This window comes from Garra rufa, chromosome 24, assembly GCF_049309525.1.
Source record: "Garra rufa chromosome 24, GarRuf1.0, whole genome shotgun sequence".
Taxonomy (NCBI): Eukaryota; Metazoa; Chordata; class Actinopteri; order Cypriniformes; family Cyprinidae; genus Garra; species Garra rufa.
In genome coordinates this window covers 493,098-513,309 of record NC_133384.1, presented here as the reverse complement: position 1 = coordinate 513,309, position 20,212 = coordinate 493,098, and the positions used below count along the sequence as shown (strand labels likewise).

General features: G+C 39.6%; 1 protein-coding gene across 1 annotated transcript in view; it reads right to left on the bottom strand.

Annotated features, from left to right (window-relative positions):
* Positions 1-20,212, bottom strand: part of mppe1 (metallophosphoesterase 1) — a 77,663-nt gene that overhangs the window by 27,572 nt on the left and 29,879 nt on the right. Inside the window, exons 2-3 of the mRNA XM_073830296.1 lie at positions 3,062-3,077; positions 1,835-1,943 (exon numbers count right to left, since the gene is read on the bottom strand). Of these exons, the coding sequence (XP_073686397.1) occupies positions 1,835-1,943; positions 3,062-3,077 (125 nt within the window). The remainder of the gene's footprint in view (positions 1-1,834; positions 1,944-3,061; positions 3,078-20,212) is intronic.

The window sequence follows — 20,212 nt, the reverse complement described above, 5'->3', positions numbered from 1 at the left end:
TTATTTTTTCACTAGGGCTGTCAATCGATTAAAATTTTTTAATCGCAATTAATCGCATGGTTGTCATGAGTTAACTCGCGATTAATCGCACATTTTTATCTGTTCTAAATGTACCTTAAATTAATACTTTTTAAAGTTTTTAATACTCTAATCAACATTGGCATGGACAAACATGGATGCTTTAAGCAAATATGTGTTTATTATCAGTGAAACCATACTCGACATGAAGACTAACTTGTTTCAAATGTCATAGATGTTTTTCAAATAACTTGTTCATGTCTATTAGACACATGAAAAAAAGAACATAGAAACACCAGGTTCCCATTACTTCTCTTTCTTTGCACTGAGCAATTTACTTCCACAAGCTTGTTTATATTATTTGCCGGACAGGGCAGCTCACTTCTTCTGAACAAGCAAAATCTACATTTATTATTACATTTCTTTGCCTCTCGGTGCCCACATACTGTAATCTGATGCAGCCAAGTTCTCAACAAAACTGTTTCCATTGTTTTGATTAAGTATTTTTGTTATCAGACAACCAAAGTAATATGAAATAATAACTGAAAAAAAAAAATCCTGCATTATGATCATGATTCAATCACTGAAAATAATCATTTACCGGCATCTGGACATAAGTCACTCCCTGCATTATTATCGTTGTTTTTAACTTCCTGTCTGAATTCCTCCAGGATCCTTTGACTTTTTAGGAGTTTACCCATTTAAAGTTATGTGATCGCAAAAACCTGCTTCTTTTTTTAATGTATTGTTTTGGTTATAATGTACTGATTGGAGAGCCTGGTCTCATGAAAATGCGCACTAGCACGACTTTCTGTTTCTATTTGGCGTGCTATTAATAAGCTGAAATTAACTTTGGTGTGCATATGATATGCATGTGTTTGACGTGCATATAATACGCCGTTTTCGCGTGCATACTCGTATGTGGCTTTACGCATCAGAAGTGCCGGTACGCATGAAAAAGTGCAAGTACGCAAAAGGATAAAATACAGAAGTGCCTGCGTACTGGCCCACTTCAAGCACTGGAATGAACATAACATCTGTTTTAACTGAAAGCGCTGCTCCTCTGCCGCTCGCTGAACAGAGCAGACGCAGATATAAAGAGAGGGAGGTGCGCGCGCATTGGGAGACCTCGCGCTCGTTCAGTAAAACCGGAGAGACTATATTAGGTTTGTCCAATTATGTGTTTATGTATTGTTGCTAGACACTTTTCGCTAGGTTGGCAACACTGTGCATCCATTTCTTTAACTATGGGCTACGTAGTGGGTCAAACAGAAAATGCGCGCTGCGTTAATCGCGCGTTAATAAAATTAGTGCCGTTAAAATGAATTTGCGTTAACGCGCTATTAACGCGTTAATTTTGACAGCCCTATTTTTCACATATTTTTTTTCTTTCTTCTTCACTCCCTTTTGTTTTATAATTTATCTACTAAATTATATTATTTAAATTATTTTTAACCATTTAAAAAAAAATTCCTGCTTCTTCCCTCTGTCTATAAAAAAAGTGCATATTATATATTTTGGATCAATTGTAAGGATCCATTTGTTTATTTTATTCCACATAAATTCCACAATTCATTTACAAAGTCCCTTTATTTCCCTCACAAGCCCTCGGGTTTGCAAACCCCTCTTTGGGAAACCCTGGTTAAAAATATAAACAGTACCAGTTATAATATGCAAAAACCCTTGCTAAAGAAATGCAACAAATCACATAATGACAACAAAATATCTAAGAATCAGCTGGTTATATTAAGCAAGAAAAATCCAGTAATTACAGTCACTGATGAAAATATTACTGTATATCTACATTATCTAGTACCTGAATGGAGCAGTTAAGAGCATGTGAGAGTTTGTGTAACTCCTTCTCCACATGCTGGCAGATGGGGCAGTGATCGCCATGTAATGCAACACTATTCACCAGCAAAAAACTGTGAAAATAAACAAAAAAAAAGTTAATACAGGGACCCATCTTGCTATTTTAACCATTTAACACAACATTAAAATGCTTAGTTAACATTACATTTAGAGTAGTAGACATTTTTATCCAAAGCTACTTACAAAGGAGGACCATGGAAGCAATCAAAATTAACAAAAGACCAATAATATGCAACATATAGCATTTTATTTTATTATTATTTAATTATATAAATAAAAAGTAGTGCTGGGGAATGGTTAATCGTGATTAATCGCATCCAAAATAAAAGTTTTTGGTGTACATAATATGTGTGTGTACTGTGTATATTACAACCCTATTTCCAGAACAGTTGGGACATTTTCGTGATATGCCATAAAATCAAGAATGTTACATGTTCATTCTCATTCTTTAACCTTTATTTAATTGACTAAAGTACAAAGAAAAAAAAAATGTCAATGTTTTCAGTGGCCAACTTTTGATTTTATTTTGTAAATATAACCAAATTTTGATTTCAATGGCTGCAACACACTCCAGAAAAGTTGGGACAGAGGCAAAATAAAAGTGAAAAGGTTATAGAATATCCAAATTAAACTGTTTTGAAACCATTCACAGTAAGCAGGTGTAATGGAAATAGGAGAGGATAACATGTTTGGGTAGAAAAGGGACATTTCAGTCTTTGCAAGCAAAGTTGGATCATGTCTTATCACTTTGTGCCAAATGTCATGACCAGGGCTTTTACTCTCATGAACATCAGATTCAAGGACTTTAGGCACCATTTATTTTATATCAAGCATCTATCAAATTCACACCCCCAGCATATGTAGCACCATGAAAGTGCTTACTGTATTGAACATTTCACTTGCACTTAACATTTAAATAAAAAATGCCAGACTAATAATGATGTTTTGAATGTGTAGGTTTCATAAATTTAGACCGTTTTAAACAGTCGTGTTCAAAGGAATTTAATGAAATCCATTGAATTCAATACTGGTAATATTCAAATGCAATTTCTAAAATATTGATAAAATATGCATTAAACTGGTTTTTGCTGTAGTTCTTGTACAATCTTTAAATTTATATATTTATTTATCTGGCCATTTAAAATGCGCGCGGGAAGAAAAGTGGTCTCACGTGACACTGGTGTATTCTGAGGGATCACAGAAAATACATTGACACAGGAAAGACATGATCAGTAGGGGGCAGTCATGTAACGCACTGAACTGAAGCGGCAGCAAACATCGCTGCAAGCTAGTTTGTATGGTGACCTGGGGTCCGTTCTTCGTACCTCGCTAACTCAGTTAGCTGGATTTGATTGTTGACGATTTGGCATGATCTTGGATTGTTTGGTTCTTCGAAGCTCATCCTGGACTTGCTGTCATAGCAACAGGTGCGCAAACTTAAACCTACTCGGGAGCAGGTTTATTTCATGTAAACAGGATTTAGGCTGCGCTCCTGGCGGGTTATGATTGGTTGAAATGGCGAGGTCACAATCTGATTGGTTAAAGAGCATGACTGACGCGGACTGACTCACGTGGGAAAAGAAAAGTATCTTGCAAGAAAGTATTATATATATATATATATATATCACAGGTAAAATCACAGGTTCCAAAAAATATTTGGCAGCACAACTGTTGATATTATCCAGCATTGATCATTCTAATAATAAATCAGCATATTAGAATGATTTCTGAAGGATCATGTGACACTGAAGACTGGAGTAACAGCTGATAAAAATTCAACTTTTCATCACAGGAATAAATTCTATTTTAAAGTATGTTAAAATAAATTTAAAAAAAAAAACATTATTTTATATTGTAAAAACATTTTGCAATATTACAGTTTTTTCTGTATGTTTAATCAAATAAATGCAGCCTTGATGAGTATAAGAGACTTCTTTAAAGACTATTACAAGTCTTACTGACCCCAAACTTTTAAACGGTAATGTATAAAAAAATAAAAAATATAAATAAAATAACAGCCAGCCCATTTTTGCCAGCCCTCTCTCCTTGCTTTTCCAGCCTTTGCAGTGTTCCCTTGCGTTTTAATTAAACTCTGAAACTCCTGAAATCCCTCAATCAAGAGTTCTTGCTCTGCTGCAGAAAAATACTGAGCGCGCTCCTTCGTCATGTTCGCCGACCAATCAAAGAGTTGCCGATCAATGTTTCTACTATCGATACGTAGCCCCTTTTAAGCCACCCAGTGATCTCAAATAACTTCATCCAGCTATACTGATCATCAACAACAGGTGCGTTCGGAGAACCGGAATAGCGAGCTCATAGTTAGCGCAATGATTTGATCTTGGATGTGTCATTTGATCTTGGATGTAGTAAGCGAGGTACGAAGAACAGACCCCTGAAGGGGACACCTTCGGTTCACTTATGTTTGTCGTGGTCATGACATATAAACTCGTGGGAACCTCATATTATGTCGTGGCCACGAGATCATTTTGTCGAGGTAATGACATCCTTATGTCGTGGCCACGAGATGCAATGATGAGGGAACGAGATCCATTTCTCGTGTCCACGACTTCTTATATTGAGGGAACAACATGAATTTCTCGAGGCCACGAGTTTAATGCATAAACAAACCTGCGTGACCATAGTAACCCAGGATTATCAGAGATAGGTTTATTAATATTTTATTTTGAGTTAAGAAATGATTATATTAATTGTTATAGAAATTAATACAATATTAAGTTATTATATTAACAATAGGCAATGCTGTATATGCAAATGCTGTCTGTGCACGATGTAGACAGCATTCACAAGTTTATCATGAATAAATTACATAAAGTAGCCTACTTCAAATTAAATAGCCCTGTAAAAAACATTTTATGCATCCCACAGTCTTATCCATTAACTGATCCTCTTTTTTTGTAATAATTGTATTATTCGTTTATATTCGTTATTTTTCCCTTCATTTCGATCTCTTTACTTAACATTCTGAATCTAAATGATAAATACTGACATGCCATTAAAGCTTTGATTATGCTATATGGCTGGAATTTTTACTAGAATGCAGTTTATAGGTTGAATTTAACATACATACACACACACACACACACACACACACACACACATATATTTATATGTATATATGTATATATGTATATATATATATATATATATATATATATATATATATATATATATATATATATGAGAGGCCGTGCAAGCCATAATTCATTCTGGTACTCACACACACATATATTCTCCTCTCACATACATGTATTCTCCTCTCACACACATGTATTCTCCTCTCACATACATGTATTCTCCTCTCACACACATGTATTCTCCTCTCACACACATGTATTCTCCTCTCACACACATGTATTCTCCTCTCACATACATATATTCTCGAGCCGATTGTGGCCGAACGCGGTACTGCCTCGATATCATTGAGAAGATAATGGGCCAGGGCTGCGTTGGCGCTACACAACACTTCTGGCTTTTCTCTGTCTCGGCTAAAAGCTGTTGTACGTGCAGCTGCTCCGCACTCGGTGTAGTTGTGTGTAACTACGTTCATTCCGAGGCCTTTTTTTTTTTATTTTAATGACAAATGTCGAGAGCGCATTTTTGTAGCGCGAAAGCATATTAATATCATGTGCTCGCACGCGGATTTCCTTTGCTCTCGCACATAACCAGCGTCTCGCTTTCAGATATACGCTGCTCTAGCTTAGAGAGAGTGCGCGCACTCAAAACGTGTCTCTCCTCTTGCGCAAAGTGTGTGTCCGCGAGTTCAAATGGTGTTCTGCACACTCGCAAATCTATCTGTGCTCATGCGCTATAGAAGTATTTTCCATCCTGGATTAAACATTGTCAAAAGCTAATAAACAATCAGATTTCCTCAGATTTCCTCCGGCCACATCTCCCCTCCTAGGCCTGCGAGCACTCGTCCGCCCTTGCGGGCCGCGCCTTTTACGCAGCAGGCCAGGCCGCCTCAGCCCTGCATGCGATGGCAACCCTGCAGGTCTACCAGGCCAAGGGTTGAAACAGCTGCACGAGGGTGGTCCCGACCAAGGCGCGATGCAGGAACTCCGCGCTGCCACCGACCTCGCCCTTCGTGCGACGAAGGTCGCGGCGCGGGCCCTTGGTCAGGTGATGTCCACGGCTGTGGTCCAGGAGCGACACCTGTGGCTCACTCTGGCTCAGATGGCAGACGCCGACAAAGCACGCTTTCTTGACGCTCCCATCTCCCAGAGTGGCCTTTTCGGCAACACTGTCGGCACATTTTCTCAAATGCGTTCCTACTGGTGAAGGACGCGATCCAGCCTGTCCCTCCCCCGGGATGAGGTCAGGATCTTCAGTCCCGACTTCATGTGTCCAGCTAGAGTGGTGGGTTAATATCCGCCCTGGATGGAGCTCTGTTCCGATCCCTTCTCAGGCTGTCGGCACACATGCTCACGACGAAGTACATACAAGTATGTTTCCGTCTCCAGGGCTGGGTTGCAGCCATCTGCCTGAAGGGTTGTCGCGTTGTCGCGTCTCGATTGCTCCCGACGCACACCCCTTCTGCGGTCTGCTCCGGGGCTCTAGCGCTTCAGCGCGAGGTGCTTCCATTTGGCCAGTCCCCCCTCCTTCCTTCCTTCTTTAGACCACGGGAGCTCCCCTGTCCCCTCTTCGGCAGACAGGAGTTTGCATCTTCAACCGTCTCTTCGACTGGTGCTTTACCAGCCCACTCGTGAGTTCCGTTGTGCGAATACAGGGACCGGGTGCTTCGGTACGACAGAGGCTTACAGCTCCTCCCCATCTGCTCCCATGGAGTCCAATGTGGCAGATTTTGCTACTTGCCATTCACTTGAAGCAGGGAAACTCAACCGTGCAGCCTGTCGGCTCCCATGGCAGTCCACCCACCTGCAGAATGGCGACTCCAGAGTATATGGAGTATATCGGTAGGCCAGCCACATCCGCTCGTCTTCCGATTCCTCCGATTGCCAGCTGCCTCTTTTCAGAGTGACACTGGCACACAGCTGACCTCCGGGGCCCAAGTACGCCCTTCCCCAGCGAGCCTCCTTGCACAGACACTGTGCAAGTCCAGGGAGGACGAGGAGTAAGTCTGTAGGTTGCACTACAAGGATGGCCCACCCGGACTTAGGTCTTAGTAACCATTCCCTCGCGGCAGTCCCTCCCTGTAAGGGCACGGTTGACACCATAGACCTCTCCGGCCTTCCACAGGCCGTGATAGAAACTATCACTCAGTACTGAGCTCCCTTGACACAGGCAGGCTTACGCACTGAGATGAGGTCTATTTGCTGGCATTCCTCTCGCTGAGAGGCACAGAGATACACGATTGCAGTAGTGCTTCCTTTCCTGCAGGAGAGTTGGAGCGCAGGCTGTCCCCTCGACTCTCGGAATATATGCCGCCGCTTAGCCGCATATCACATGCAGTAGATGGAGCAAAGTAGGTAAGCACCCACTGGTCGTGAGGTCCCTCAGAGGTGCCCAGATCGCACCTCATACCCTCTTGGGACCCCCCCCCCGTCGCCCTTCAGGGCTGCGGGGCGCTCCTTTTGAGCCACTGGCCTCAGTCGAGCTAGAATTCCTGTCATTAAGACAGCGCTCCTGACTGCCCTGGCTTCCATCAAGAGGGTAGGAGACCTACAACCTTTCTCTGTCAGCGAAGCGTGTCTAGAAATCGGGCCCGGCGACTCTCACGTTACAACCTGAGACCCCGGCCCGGTCATTGTGTCCAAGGTTCCCCACCACGCCTTTTCGCGATCAGGTGGCGAACCTGCAAGCTCTGCCCTGGAGGAGACAGACCCGGCCTTGCGATGTTGTGTCTATAAATATGTGAAAATGAAATCACTCTGCACTTCAGGCGCACCTAGCAGCTTTCTGCTTCGGGGTTCAGCAGAAAGGGAATGCTGTCCCCAAACTGAGGTTGGCTAAATGGGTGGTAGATGCCTCCTCCCTGTTATACTCAGGGACAGCCATGATCCTTGGCTCATGGCACCTCACTAGCAGATGTGAAATTCGAGAGCTGCGGGCTGGGCGACACCCTACCTTCGCTTGGTTCTACAACCTTGCGTAGAGGCCGTTCTCCCGTGTCCTAACATAAGGACTCACAGGTGAGCGGGAAGACCGGCTGGTGTCGGCTTGCTGCGCCATTCCCACGTGGATCCGTGCGCTATTTCCCAGAATGTTCCCTCCGGCGAACCCTGGGTCCTCCTGCCCCGCAGTCAGGGCTAGGCGCGGAGTAGTCCTGCACTGTGATCCTGCTTGGGTCTCCTTCGCCCCGCAGGTTGTGGCTATACTTTTCATTATTCCAGCGGAATATTCCGCTGTTTCCCTCGTGTATCCCTAAAAACCTTTATGGATATATTGAATTATTCTCATTTCCACATGTAAAAATTTCATGTGCTCCGCCCCCCCAACCCAGGCTTCAGTACAACTGGCATCCCTGGAAAGGCCCCTTACTGGGCCTCAGGGCGTTGGGAAGGTTACGTTACAATGACCGCCTGCGGACACGTCTGGGAAGACCTGCCGGCACGTGGCGTGTGCGTAACGCGGCGTCAGGGTCGTGGCCTTTTCCATGGGTCTAAGTTCCCAATGTAACGTCGAAGTGATTCGACTGAAGGGGTAACGTCTAGGTTACGAAGGTAACCCACGTTCCCCGAAGGAGGGAACGGAGACGTTACATTCCCCTGCCACGTCCCTGGCGTCGCGCTGACGCCGACTTGATCGGCTCTTCAGCGAAAACCTGTCTGAGTGATGCGCGCAGCCATCTTATATACCCGTATGTACGGGGGAGTGGCCGGTGCGCACGTCCACTCGCCAATTTTCAATTGGCCTTTTTTAATAAGGCTCAGAGATGATCGGTCTCTCAGGCGAGATCCCAATGTAACGTCTCCGTTCCCTCCTTCGGGAAACGTGGGTTACCTTCGTTAGGTAGACGTTATCCAGCTTAACGGCTCTGGCCCGAGCAGAGCCATAGAGAAACAGAGTTACGACACTCCCATAGGCTTCCATAGGAACTGAGGAATGCGGAAGTAAAGCGTGTCATGGAGCGGCCAATAGTTCCAAACAACCAGTAGCTCCTCCATAGAAGCCCATTCATTTCAGCGCTTCTCAAGCACTGTCGCCGGTAAATTGAAGAAATTACTGCATTTTTTTTACATTTTAACGCATCAGTTGACCTCTCGGAAAACTGGCCAGTAGTGGTATTTTATAAAGCGTGTTGTAGTTAATGTTTATCGTTAAAAAATAAACAGTTATACTGTAAATGCAGTTAGATAACGTTTGAAACACTGTAATAGCGACCATAACCAGAAACTAATTGTCATATTTTTACGTTTTTAGTCTTTCTGCAATCTTTCTCTCACTGTAGGAGATTGAATGAGTTTCAGTAAAGACTGCATTCAAGAAATACAATAAAAAAATGTATGCTGAATGCAATTCGTTGCCTTGTGTTTTTTAAACACTATTTTCATCTTTACTATTATGTCAAATGCCATTTTTGCTTGCCTTTTATAATATTCATTTATGTTGTATATTTGAATATCATAAAATAACACGAATAAATTACTTTTTTTTCTTATTTAACATTAAATCGTTAAATCAAAACATATAAAAAAGAGAGTGTTTGATAATGTCCAAATACACATTCAAATGTATTTTACCTTAAATATCACACTAACTGTAATATAAATACTATATTAGAAAATGTTATCTTTTAAATCGTCAGGATCATTATTGCACATATTATTTAGTACAAAAAAAAAACCTCATCAAAATATCAACTAAATAGAACTGAACTATATATTACAATTATTTAATTGAATAAAAGTTACACTTAAGGTGTTTGGTCACATTTGACTGCCAAAAAGTATGAGAACATATTAATTATGTCTCTTTATCACTGCCCAGAATAAAATGCGATTGTAAAGCGTATTCAGAGAAGTTATCAATACACAATCAATGCACATTATGTGTTAATAATTACTCGAAATTGCTGCAAGTATAGTAAAACTGCTGTCTATCCTACTTAAACCCATTCAAACACATTGACAGCGCGGAGTTGTTTGGAACTATTGGGCGCTCCACGAACCACGTGACCGCGCGGCGGCGAGATCAAAGCGTGTCGCAACTCTCTTTCTCTATGGCTCTGGGCCCGAGCAGATATAAATTAGGGATGCACCGATACCAATCGGTCGATAAAGCTTGCGCGTTTTGTCAGTAAAGCCGGTTCTGTAATCAGCGGTAAATGCCATCAGGTGCGTGATTTCACGTTGAGCCGTATATACTACACACAGCCGTTGTTTACCGACGAGCTGCGCATAGCAATGTTCATTATCAGTGTGAATGTGCGCAGCTCGTCTGTAAACAACGGCTGTGTGTAGTATATACGGCTCAACGTGAAATCACGCACCTGATGGCAACTACCGCTGATTACAGAACCGGCTTTACTGACAAAACGCGCAAGTTATCGACCGATACATATCGTGCATCCCTAATATAAATAGAACGCTATTGGCTATTCAAAATAAGTGGGCGGGGCTGGGCGATATTTTTTTGTTTCAGTTAAAAGTACGTCACCACATAGAATAAGGCTGCGTGTTTCAAGGCACTTCAGTGGACCTTTAAAGTTAGACAAAACTGCTATTATTTTAATCTCCAATTTGTTATTTATCAGTTTAGATAGTTTATTAATGCTTGACAAACCAGCAGAAGACACTAACCTGTTTTGAAACTCCAGTCGCGCAGATGGGGAACGTTGTAACACTGTGTTACAATATGCCCTGCTGTTATTAAACTATGCTATTCTATGACATAAGCGGTGCAATTTACACTATTTACTTCTAAGGATTTTGAAAAGAAACCATAAGAAACAGGTGAATAAAGGCTGACAATCAATGTTTAATTTTCAGATGTTATTATTTCAAGAAATGTAAAGCATTTTGGCTCGTTTTTATGTGTGTCGTGTTCTATGAGAGCTGTGTGTGGAGGGAGGGGAGTGTTTTTCTGAATGTCTATATGTGTTTCATTTATTTGTCCACATTGTTTTGAACTGCTGTACAGCTGTGTGTTGCGATCAGGGCCGTTCAAAGCATTGTTGTGATATGTTCATTGTCAAACTCCAAAATTAGACCATTTTTATTTAAAAAAAAAAACGTCATTACTTCATTTGAAAAAGTTAACATGTATTTTACTGACAAAATATTTTAGTTTGTTGTGTATATTTTTTTCATTCGATCAGATAACATTTTAAGCTGTCATATGGTCGTGTTACAACGTGCCCCTCAGATGTTACAATGTACCCCATCTATGGGGCACGTTGTCACGTTTCACTTCCTTTCTTTTGAGGTAAATAACGAAAAACATATACACTGTAAATATGAAACAAAGCGATATGTTTGTACTAGACAAGTGTGAAAATAATGTGGATAAAAATTGTACTCTGAACCCCAAGTGGATTTACATAAACCGCGAAATTCAAAAAGTGTTAGGTTGTGCCCCGCTCTCCCCTACGTGAAATCTTAGGACTATTTGCTGCGAGGGAGCTGAACCTGGAATTCTTTCGACAAAGATGGATCTGTAATTTCTTTATAATGTAATTCTTACATCATATTAAATAAATATTAGAAATGGCTAATCATTGGGTGCTTGATTTGTAAATAACTTTGATTTTCTAACAGTTTGACCAAACCTCTCTGAACAAAATATTTATTCTAATTTAAGACTAAACTATTTAGATAAGGGTCAGAGGCATTATACCCTAAATACTTAAGATGTGGAGACCAAATATAATACAACACTACAATGTATTTCTCATAACATAATTACATTATATTTTATGGGTTTAATGCATTTGCAGACAATTCAATTACCTGTAACTGTCATATAACTGTAATTCACTGTTTCAGAGGAGAGTGCCATTGAATGTGTAGGTAATGAAGTGTTTTCGTTAAAAAAAACATCTAACTATTCAGAACTGAATTAAATCCCAATACATGTCCAAACAGCAGCGATTCTAGCAGAGCATTTGTTGTGTTATATCTTGCATCATTTAATGTTGATTTGATATGAATTGTTACTGTTTAAACATTTATTGCAATAAAAATTCAGTTGAAGTATCTGATTTAATGACACAACACTGACCTTTTATATGAAGTCTGAGGGGGCTTAATTATACAACCGGACAGAGGTTACTGATACATGTATGTAAATCATCCAAGCAACCAATTCCTATCATAAGCCTATAGGCTACATTTGATTAACACTGCTAAATATTATTAAACTGGAAAAAAAAAAAAAAAAAAATCAAAGATCCATCTTTGATTATCAAAAATTTTAGGCGCAGTTTACTCCCAGCCAATTAGATTTTAGATTTAGATTCTAATTAGGTGTAGGCTCTAAATTTCAGTAGTTTCATTAGTCAGTCATAGAAGTCTGATTAGTTAAATCTTTATTAAGTTGGCTTGGGAAAGCCAACTTACTGAAATCCTATTTAAACTTATTAAGTTGGCTTGGGAAAGCCAACTTACTGAAATCCTATTTAAACTTATTAAGTTGGCTTGGGAAAGCCAACTTACTGAAATCCTATTTAAACTTATTCTTCTTCTTCGTCTTCTTCTTCTTTTTCTGAGCGGAAAATTTTTGGACTCCTACTCCTCCTAGACCGTTCAAGCTACATACTCCAAACTCGGGTCAGATCTTCATACTGTTCAGACTTAGTGTGCTATATCTTTTCAGACTGTTTTGAGTTATGGTTTTCTTAAACATTAATATTAAAAATCATAAAAAGGTCCCATAGACTTTCATTGACCAAAAGTCCATGTCTATTTGAACTATGTTTAATGTAAACTGCTAGAAGCCATTGATACTCAATTAAGCTTTAAACTATCTATCTATCTATCTATCTATCTATCTATCTATCTATCTATCTATCTATCTATCTATCTTCAAACCTTATCTATCTATCTATCTATCTATCTATCTATCTATCTATCTATCTATCTATCTATCTATCTATCTATCTATCTTCAAACCTTATCTATCTATCTATCTATCTATCTATCTATCTATCTATCTATCTATCTATCTATCTTCAAACCTTATCTATCTATCTATCTATCTATCTATCTATCTTCAAACCTTATCTATCTATCTATCTATCTATCTTCAAACCTTATCTATCTATCTATCTATCTTACTAGTCGTGCTAAAATCATGCTAGCGACTTTGCTAGTCATGCTAAAATAATGCTAAAATCATGCTAGCGACTTGCTAGTCGTGCTAAAATCATGCTAGCAAATCATGCTAGCGACTTGCTAGTCGTGCTAAAATCATGCTAGCGACTTGCTAGTCGTGCTAAAATCATGCTAGCGACTCGCTAGTCGTGCTAAAATCATGCTAGCGACTCGCTAGTCGTGCTAAAATCATGCTAACGACTCGCTAGTCGTGCTAAAATCATGCTAGCGACTCGCTAGTCGTGCTAAAATCATGCTAGCGACTTGCTAGTCGTGCTAAAATCATGCTAGCGACTTGCTAGTCGTGCTAAAATCATGCTAGCGACCTTGCTAGTCATGCTAAAATAATGCTAAAATCATGCTAGCGACTTGCTAGTCGTGCTAAAATCATGCTAGCGACTTGCTAGTCGTGTTAAAATCATGCTAGGGACTCACTAGTCGTGCTAAAATCATGCTAGCGACTTGCTAGTCGTGCTAAAATCATGCTAGCGACTCGCTAGTCGTGCTAAAATCATGCTAGCGACTTGTTAGCCATGGTAAAATCATGCTAGTGACTTGCTAGTCATGCTAAAAATCATGTTAGCGACTTGCTAGTCTTGCTTAAATAATGCTAGCGACTTGCTAGTCTTGCTAAAATCATGCTAGCGACTTGCTAGTCATGCTAATATCATGCTAACGACTTGCTAGTCATGCTAGAATCATGCTAGCGACTTTGCTAGTCATGCTAAAATAATGCTAAAATAATGCTAGCGACTTGCTAGTCTTGCTAAAATAATGCTAGCGACTTGCTAGTCTTGCTAAAATCATGCTAGCGACTTGCTAGTCATGCTAATATCATGCTAGCGACTTGCTAGTCATGCTAGAATCATGCTAACGACTTGCTAGTAATGCTAAAATCATGCTAGCGACTTGCTAGTCATGCTAAAATCAGGCTAGCGACTTGCTAGTCTTGCTAAAATCATGCTAGCGACTTGCTAGTCATGCCAGAATCATGCTAGCGACTTGCTAGTCGTGCTAAAATCATGCTAGCGACTTGCTAGTCATGCTAAAATCATGCTAGCGACTTGCTAGTCATGCTAGAATCATGCTAGCGACTTGCTAGTCATGCTAAAATAATGTTAAAATCATGCTAGCGACTTGCTAGTCGTGCTAAAATCATGCTAGCGACTTGCTAGTCGTGCTAAAATCATGCTAGCGACTTGCTAGTCGTGCTAAAATCATGCTAGCGAATTGCTAGTCGTGCTAAAATCATGCTAGCGATTTGCTAGTCATGCTAAAATCATGCTAGCGACTTGCTAGTCATGCTAAAAATCATGTTAGCGACTTGCTAGTCTTGCTTAAATAATGCTATCGACTTGCTAGTCTTGTTAAAATCATGCTAGCGACTTGCTAGTCATGCTTATATCATGCTAGTGACTTGCTAGTCATGCTAGAATCATGCTAGCGACTTTGCTAGTCATGCTAAAATAATGCTAAAATCATGCTAGGGACTTGCTAGTCATGCTAAAATAATGCTAGCGACTTGCTAGTCTTGCTAAAATAATGCTAGCGACTTGCTAGTCTTGCTAAAATCATGCTAGCGACTTGCTAGTCATGCTAAAATAATGTTAAAATCATGCTAGCGACTTGCTAGTCATGCTAAAATAATGATAAAATCATGCTAGCGACTTGCTAGTCATGCTAAAATCATGCTAGCGACTTGCTAGTCATGCTAAAATCAGGCTAGCGACTTGCTAGTCGTGCTAAAATCATGCTAGTGACTTGCTAGTCATGCTAATATCATGCTAGCGACTTTCTAGTCATGCTAGAATCATGCTAGCGACTTTGCTAGTCATGCTAAAATAATGCTAAAATCATGCTAGCGACTTGCTAGTCATGCTAAAATCATGCTAGCGACTTGCTAGTCGTGCTAAAATCATGCTAGCGACTTGCTAGTCATGCTAAAGTCATGCTAGCGACTTGCTAGTCATGCTAAAATCATGCTAGCGACTTGTTAGTCATGGTAAAATCATGCTAGCGACTTGCTAGTCTTGTTAAAAATCATGTTAACGACTTGCTAGTTTTGCTTAAATAATGCTAGCGACTTGCTAAAACCATGCTAGCGACTTGCTAGTCATGCTAATATCATGCTAGCGACTTGCTAGTCATGCTAGAATCATGCTAGCGACTTTGCCAGTCATGCTAAAATAATGCTAAAATCATGCTAGCGACTTGCTAGTCGTGCTAAAATCATGCTAGTGACTTGCTAGTCATGCTAAAATCAGGCTAGCGACTTGCTAGTCGTGCTAAAATCATGCTAGTGACTTGCTAGTCATGCTAAAATCATGCTAGCGACTCGCTAGTCATGCTAAAATCATGCTAGCGACTTGTTAGCCATGGTAAAATCATGCTAGAGACTTGCTAGTCATGCTAAAAATCATGTTAGCGACTTGCTAGTCTTGCTTAAATAATGCTAGCGACTTGCTAGTCTTGCTAAAATCATGCTAGCGACTTGATAGTCATGCTAATATCATGCTAGCGACTTTCTAGTCATGCTAGAATCATGCTAGCGACTTTGCTAGTCATGCTAAAATAATGCTAAAATCAAGCTAGCGACTTGCTAGTCATGCTAAAATCATGCTAGCGACTTGCTAGTCGTGCTAAAATCATGCTAGCGACTTGCTAGTCATGCTAAAGTCATGCTAGCGACTTGCTAGTCATGCTAAAATCATGCTAGCGACTTGTTAGTCATGGTAAAATCATGCTAGCGACTTGCTAGTCTTGCTAAAAATCATGTTAACGACTTGCTAGTTTTGCTTAAATAATGCTAGCGACTTGCTAAAACCATGCTAGCGACTTGCTAGTCATGCTAATATCATGCTAGCGACTTGCTAGTCATGCTAGAATCATGCTAGCGACTTTGCCAGTCATGCTAAAATAATGCTAAAATCATGCTAGCGACTTGCTAGTCGTGCTAAAATCATGCTAGTGACTTGCTAGTCATGCTAAAATCATGCTAGCGACTCGCTAGTCATGCTAAAATCATGCTAGCGACTTGTTAGCCATGGTAAAATCATGCTAGTGACTTGCTAGTCATGCTAAAAATCATGTTAGCGACTTGCTAGTCTTGCTTAAATAATGCTAGCGACTTGCTAGTCTTGCTAAAATCATGCTAGCGACTTGATAGTCATGCTAATATCATGCTAGCGACTTTCTAGTCATGCTAGAATCATGCTAGCGACTTTGCTAGTCATGCTAAAATAATGCTAAAATCATGCTAGCGACTTGCTAGTCATGCTAAAATCATGCTAGCGACTTGCTAGTCGTGCTAAAATCATGCTAGCGACTTGCTAGTCATGCTAAAGTCATGCTAGCGACTTGCTAGTCATGCTAAAATCATGCTAGCGACTTGTTAGTCATGGTAAAATCATGCTAGCGACTTGCTAGTCTTGCTAAAAATCATGTTAACGACTTGCTAGTTTTGCTTAAATAATGCTAGCGACTTGCTAAAACCATGCTAGCGACTTGCTAGTCATGCTAATATCATGCTAGCGACTTGCTAGTCATGCTAGAATCATGCTAGCGACTTTGCCAGTCATGCTAAAATAATGCTAAAATCATGCTAGCGACTTGCTAGTCGTGCTAAAATCATGCTAGCGACTTGCTAGTCGTGCTAAAATCATGCTAGCGACTTGCTAGTCATGCTAAAATCATGCTAGCGACTTGCTAGTCATGCTAAAAATCATGTTAACGACTTCCTAGTCTTGCTTAAATAATGCTAGCAACCGCATAGCAACCGCATAGCAACACCTTAGCAACCACCCTGGGTACCTTAGCAACCACATAGCAACACCTTAGCATCTATTCACATTCAAACTATTTATATCTTCTAACTATTTATATCTATAAATGTATCTATTTTCAAACTATTTATATCTATCTAGCCTATCTATCTTCAAACTTTATTAATCAAACTAAAACTATTTCAAACTGAAAACCTTTAAACTTTCTTTAAACTAAAAGCTTTTAAAACTACTTAAAACTTACTGGCTAGGCTTTCTCAAGCCAACTTAAAGTTTGCTAACAAACTTTTTATCTAGTTATTCTTCTTCTTCTTCTTCTTTTTTTTACCGAAAATTTTTTAGACACTATCTCCTCCTAGACCGTTCAAGCTACATACTCCAAACTCGGGTCAGATCTTCATACTGTTCAGACTTAGTGTGCTATATCTTTTCAGACTGTTTTGAGTTATGGTTTTCTTAAAAATTAATATTAAAAATCATAAAAAGGTCCCATAGACTTTCATTGACCAAAAGTCCATGTCTGTTTGAACTATGTTTAATGTAAACTGCTAGAAGCCATTGATCTATCTATCTATCTATCTATCTATCTTCAAACCTTATCTATCTATCTATCTATCTATCTTACTAGTCATGCCGGAATCATGCTAGCGACTTGCTAGTCGACTTGCTAGTCGTGCTAAAATCATGCTAGCGACTTGCTAGTCATGGTAAAATCATGCTAGCGACTTGCTAGCCATGTTAAAAATCATGCTAGCGACTTGCTAGTCGTGCTAAAATCATGCTAGCGACTTGCTAGTCATGCTAAAATAATGCTAGCGCCTTGCTAGTCGTTCTGAAATCATGCTAGCGACTTACTAGTCATGCTAAAGTAATGCTAGCGACTTGCTAGTCATGCTAGAATCATGCTAGCGACTTGATAGTCGTGCTAAAATCATGCTAGCGACTTGCTAGTCATACTAAAATCATGCTAGCGACTTGCTAGTCATGCTAAAATAATGCTAAAATCATGCTAGCGACTTGCTAGTCATGGTAAAATCATGCTAGCGACTTGCTAGTCATGCTAAAATCAGGCTAGCGACTTGCTAGTCATGTTTAAAATCATGCTAGCGACTTGCTAGTCTTGCTAAAATCATGCTAGCGACTTGCTAGTCGTGCTAAAATCATGCTAGCAACTTGATAGTCGTGCTAAAATCATGCTAGCAACTTGCTAGTCATGCTAAAATCATGCTAGCGACTTGCTAGTCATGCTAAAATAATGCTAAAATCATGCTAGCGACTTGCTAGTCATGGTAAAATCATGCTAGCGACTTGCTAGTCATGCTAAAATCAGGCTAGCGACTTGCTAGTCATGTTTAAAATCATGCTAGCGACTTGCTAGTCATGCTAGAATCATGCTAGCGACTTTGCCAGTCATGCTAAAATAATGCTAAAATCATGCTAGCGACTTGCTAGTCGTGCTAAAATCATGCTAGTGACTTGCTAGTCATGCTAAAATCATGCTAGCGACTCGCTAGTCATGCTAAAATCATGCTAGCGACTTGTTAGCCATGGTAAAATCATGCTAGTGACTTGCTAGTCATGCTAAAAATCATGTTAGCGACTTGCTAGTCTTGCTTAAATAATGCTAGCGACTTGCTAGTCTTGCTAAAATCATGCTAGCGACTTGATAGTCATGCTAATATCATGCTAGCGACTTTCTAGTCATGCTAGAATCATGCTAGCGACTTTGCTAGTCATGCTAAAATAATGCTAAAATCATGCTAGCGACTTGCTAGTCATGCTAAAATCATGCTAGCGACTTGCTAGTCGTGCTAAAATCATGCTAGCGACTTGCTAGTCATGCTAAAGTCATGCTAGCGACTTGCTAGTCATGCTAAAATCATGCTAGCGACTTGTTAGTCATGGTAAAATCATGCTAGCGACTTGCTAGTCTTGCTAAAAATCATGTTAACGACTTGCTAGTTTTGCTTAAATAATGCTAGCGATTTGCTAAAACCATGCTAGCGACTTGCTAGTCATGCTAATATCATGCTAGCGACTTGCTAGTCATGCTAGAATCATGCTAGCGACTTTGCCAGTCATGCTAAAATAATGCTAAAATCATGCTAGCGACTTGCTAGTCGTGCTAAAATCATGCTAGCGACTTGCTAGTCGTGCTAAAATCATGCTAGCGACTTGCTAGTCATGCTAAAATCATGCTAGCGACTTGCTAGTCATGCTAAAAATCATGTTAACGACTTCCTAGTCTTGCTTAAATAATGCTAGCAACCGCATAGCAACCGCATAGCAACACCTTAGCAACCACCCTGGGTACCTTAGCAACCACATAGCAACACCTTAGCATCTATTCACATTCAAACTATTTATATCTTCTAACTATTTATATCTATAAATGTATCTATTTTCAAACTATTTATATCTATCTAGCCTATCTATCTTCAAACTTTATTAATCAAACTAAAACTATTTCAAACTGAAAACCTTTAAACTTTCTTTAAACTAAAAGCTTTTAAAACTACTTAAAACTTACTGGCTAGGCTTTCTCAAGCCAACTTAAAGTTTGCTAACAAACTTTTTATCTAGTTATTCTTCTTCTTCTTCTTCTTTTTTTTACCGAAAATTTTTTAGACACTATCTCCTCCTAGACCGTTCAAGCTACATACTCCAAACTCGGGTCAGATCTTCATACTGTTCAGACTTAGTGTGCTATATCTTTTCAGACTGTTTTGAGTTATGGTTTTCTTAAAAATTAATATTAAAAATCATAAAAAGGTCCCATAGACTTTCATTGACCAAAAGTCCATGTCTGTTTGAACTATGTTTAATGTAAACTGCTAGAAGCCATTGATACTCAATTAAGCTTTAAGCTATCTATGTTCTTTCTAACTAATAACTAATCTATCTATCTATCTATCTATCTATATATCTATCTTCAAACCTTATCTATCTATCTATCTATCTTCAAACCTTATCTATCTATCTATCTATCTATCTATCTATCTATCTATCTATCTATCTATCTATCTATCTATCTATCTTCAAACCTTATCTATCTATCTATCTATCTATCTATCTATCTATCTATCTATCTATCTATCTATCTATCTTCAAACCTTATCTATCTATCTATCTATCTATCTATCTATCTATCTATCTATCTATCTATCTTCAAACCTTATCTATCTATCTATCTATCTATCTATCTATCTATCTATCTATCTTCAAACCTTATCTATCTATCTATCTATCTATCTTACTAGTCATGCCGGAATCATGCTAGCGACTTGCTAGTCGACTTGCTAGTCGTGC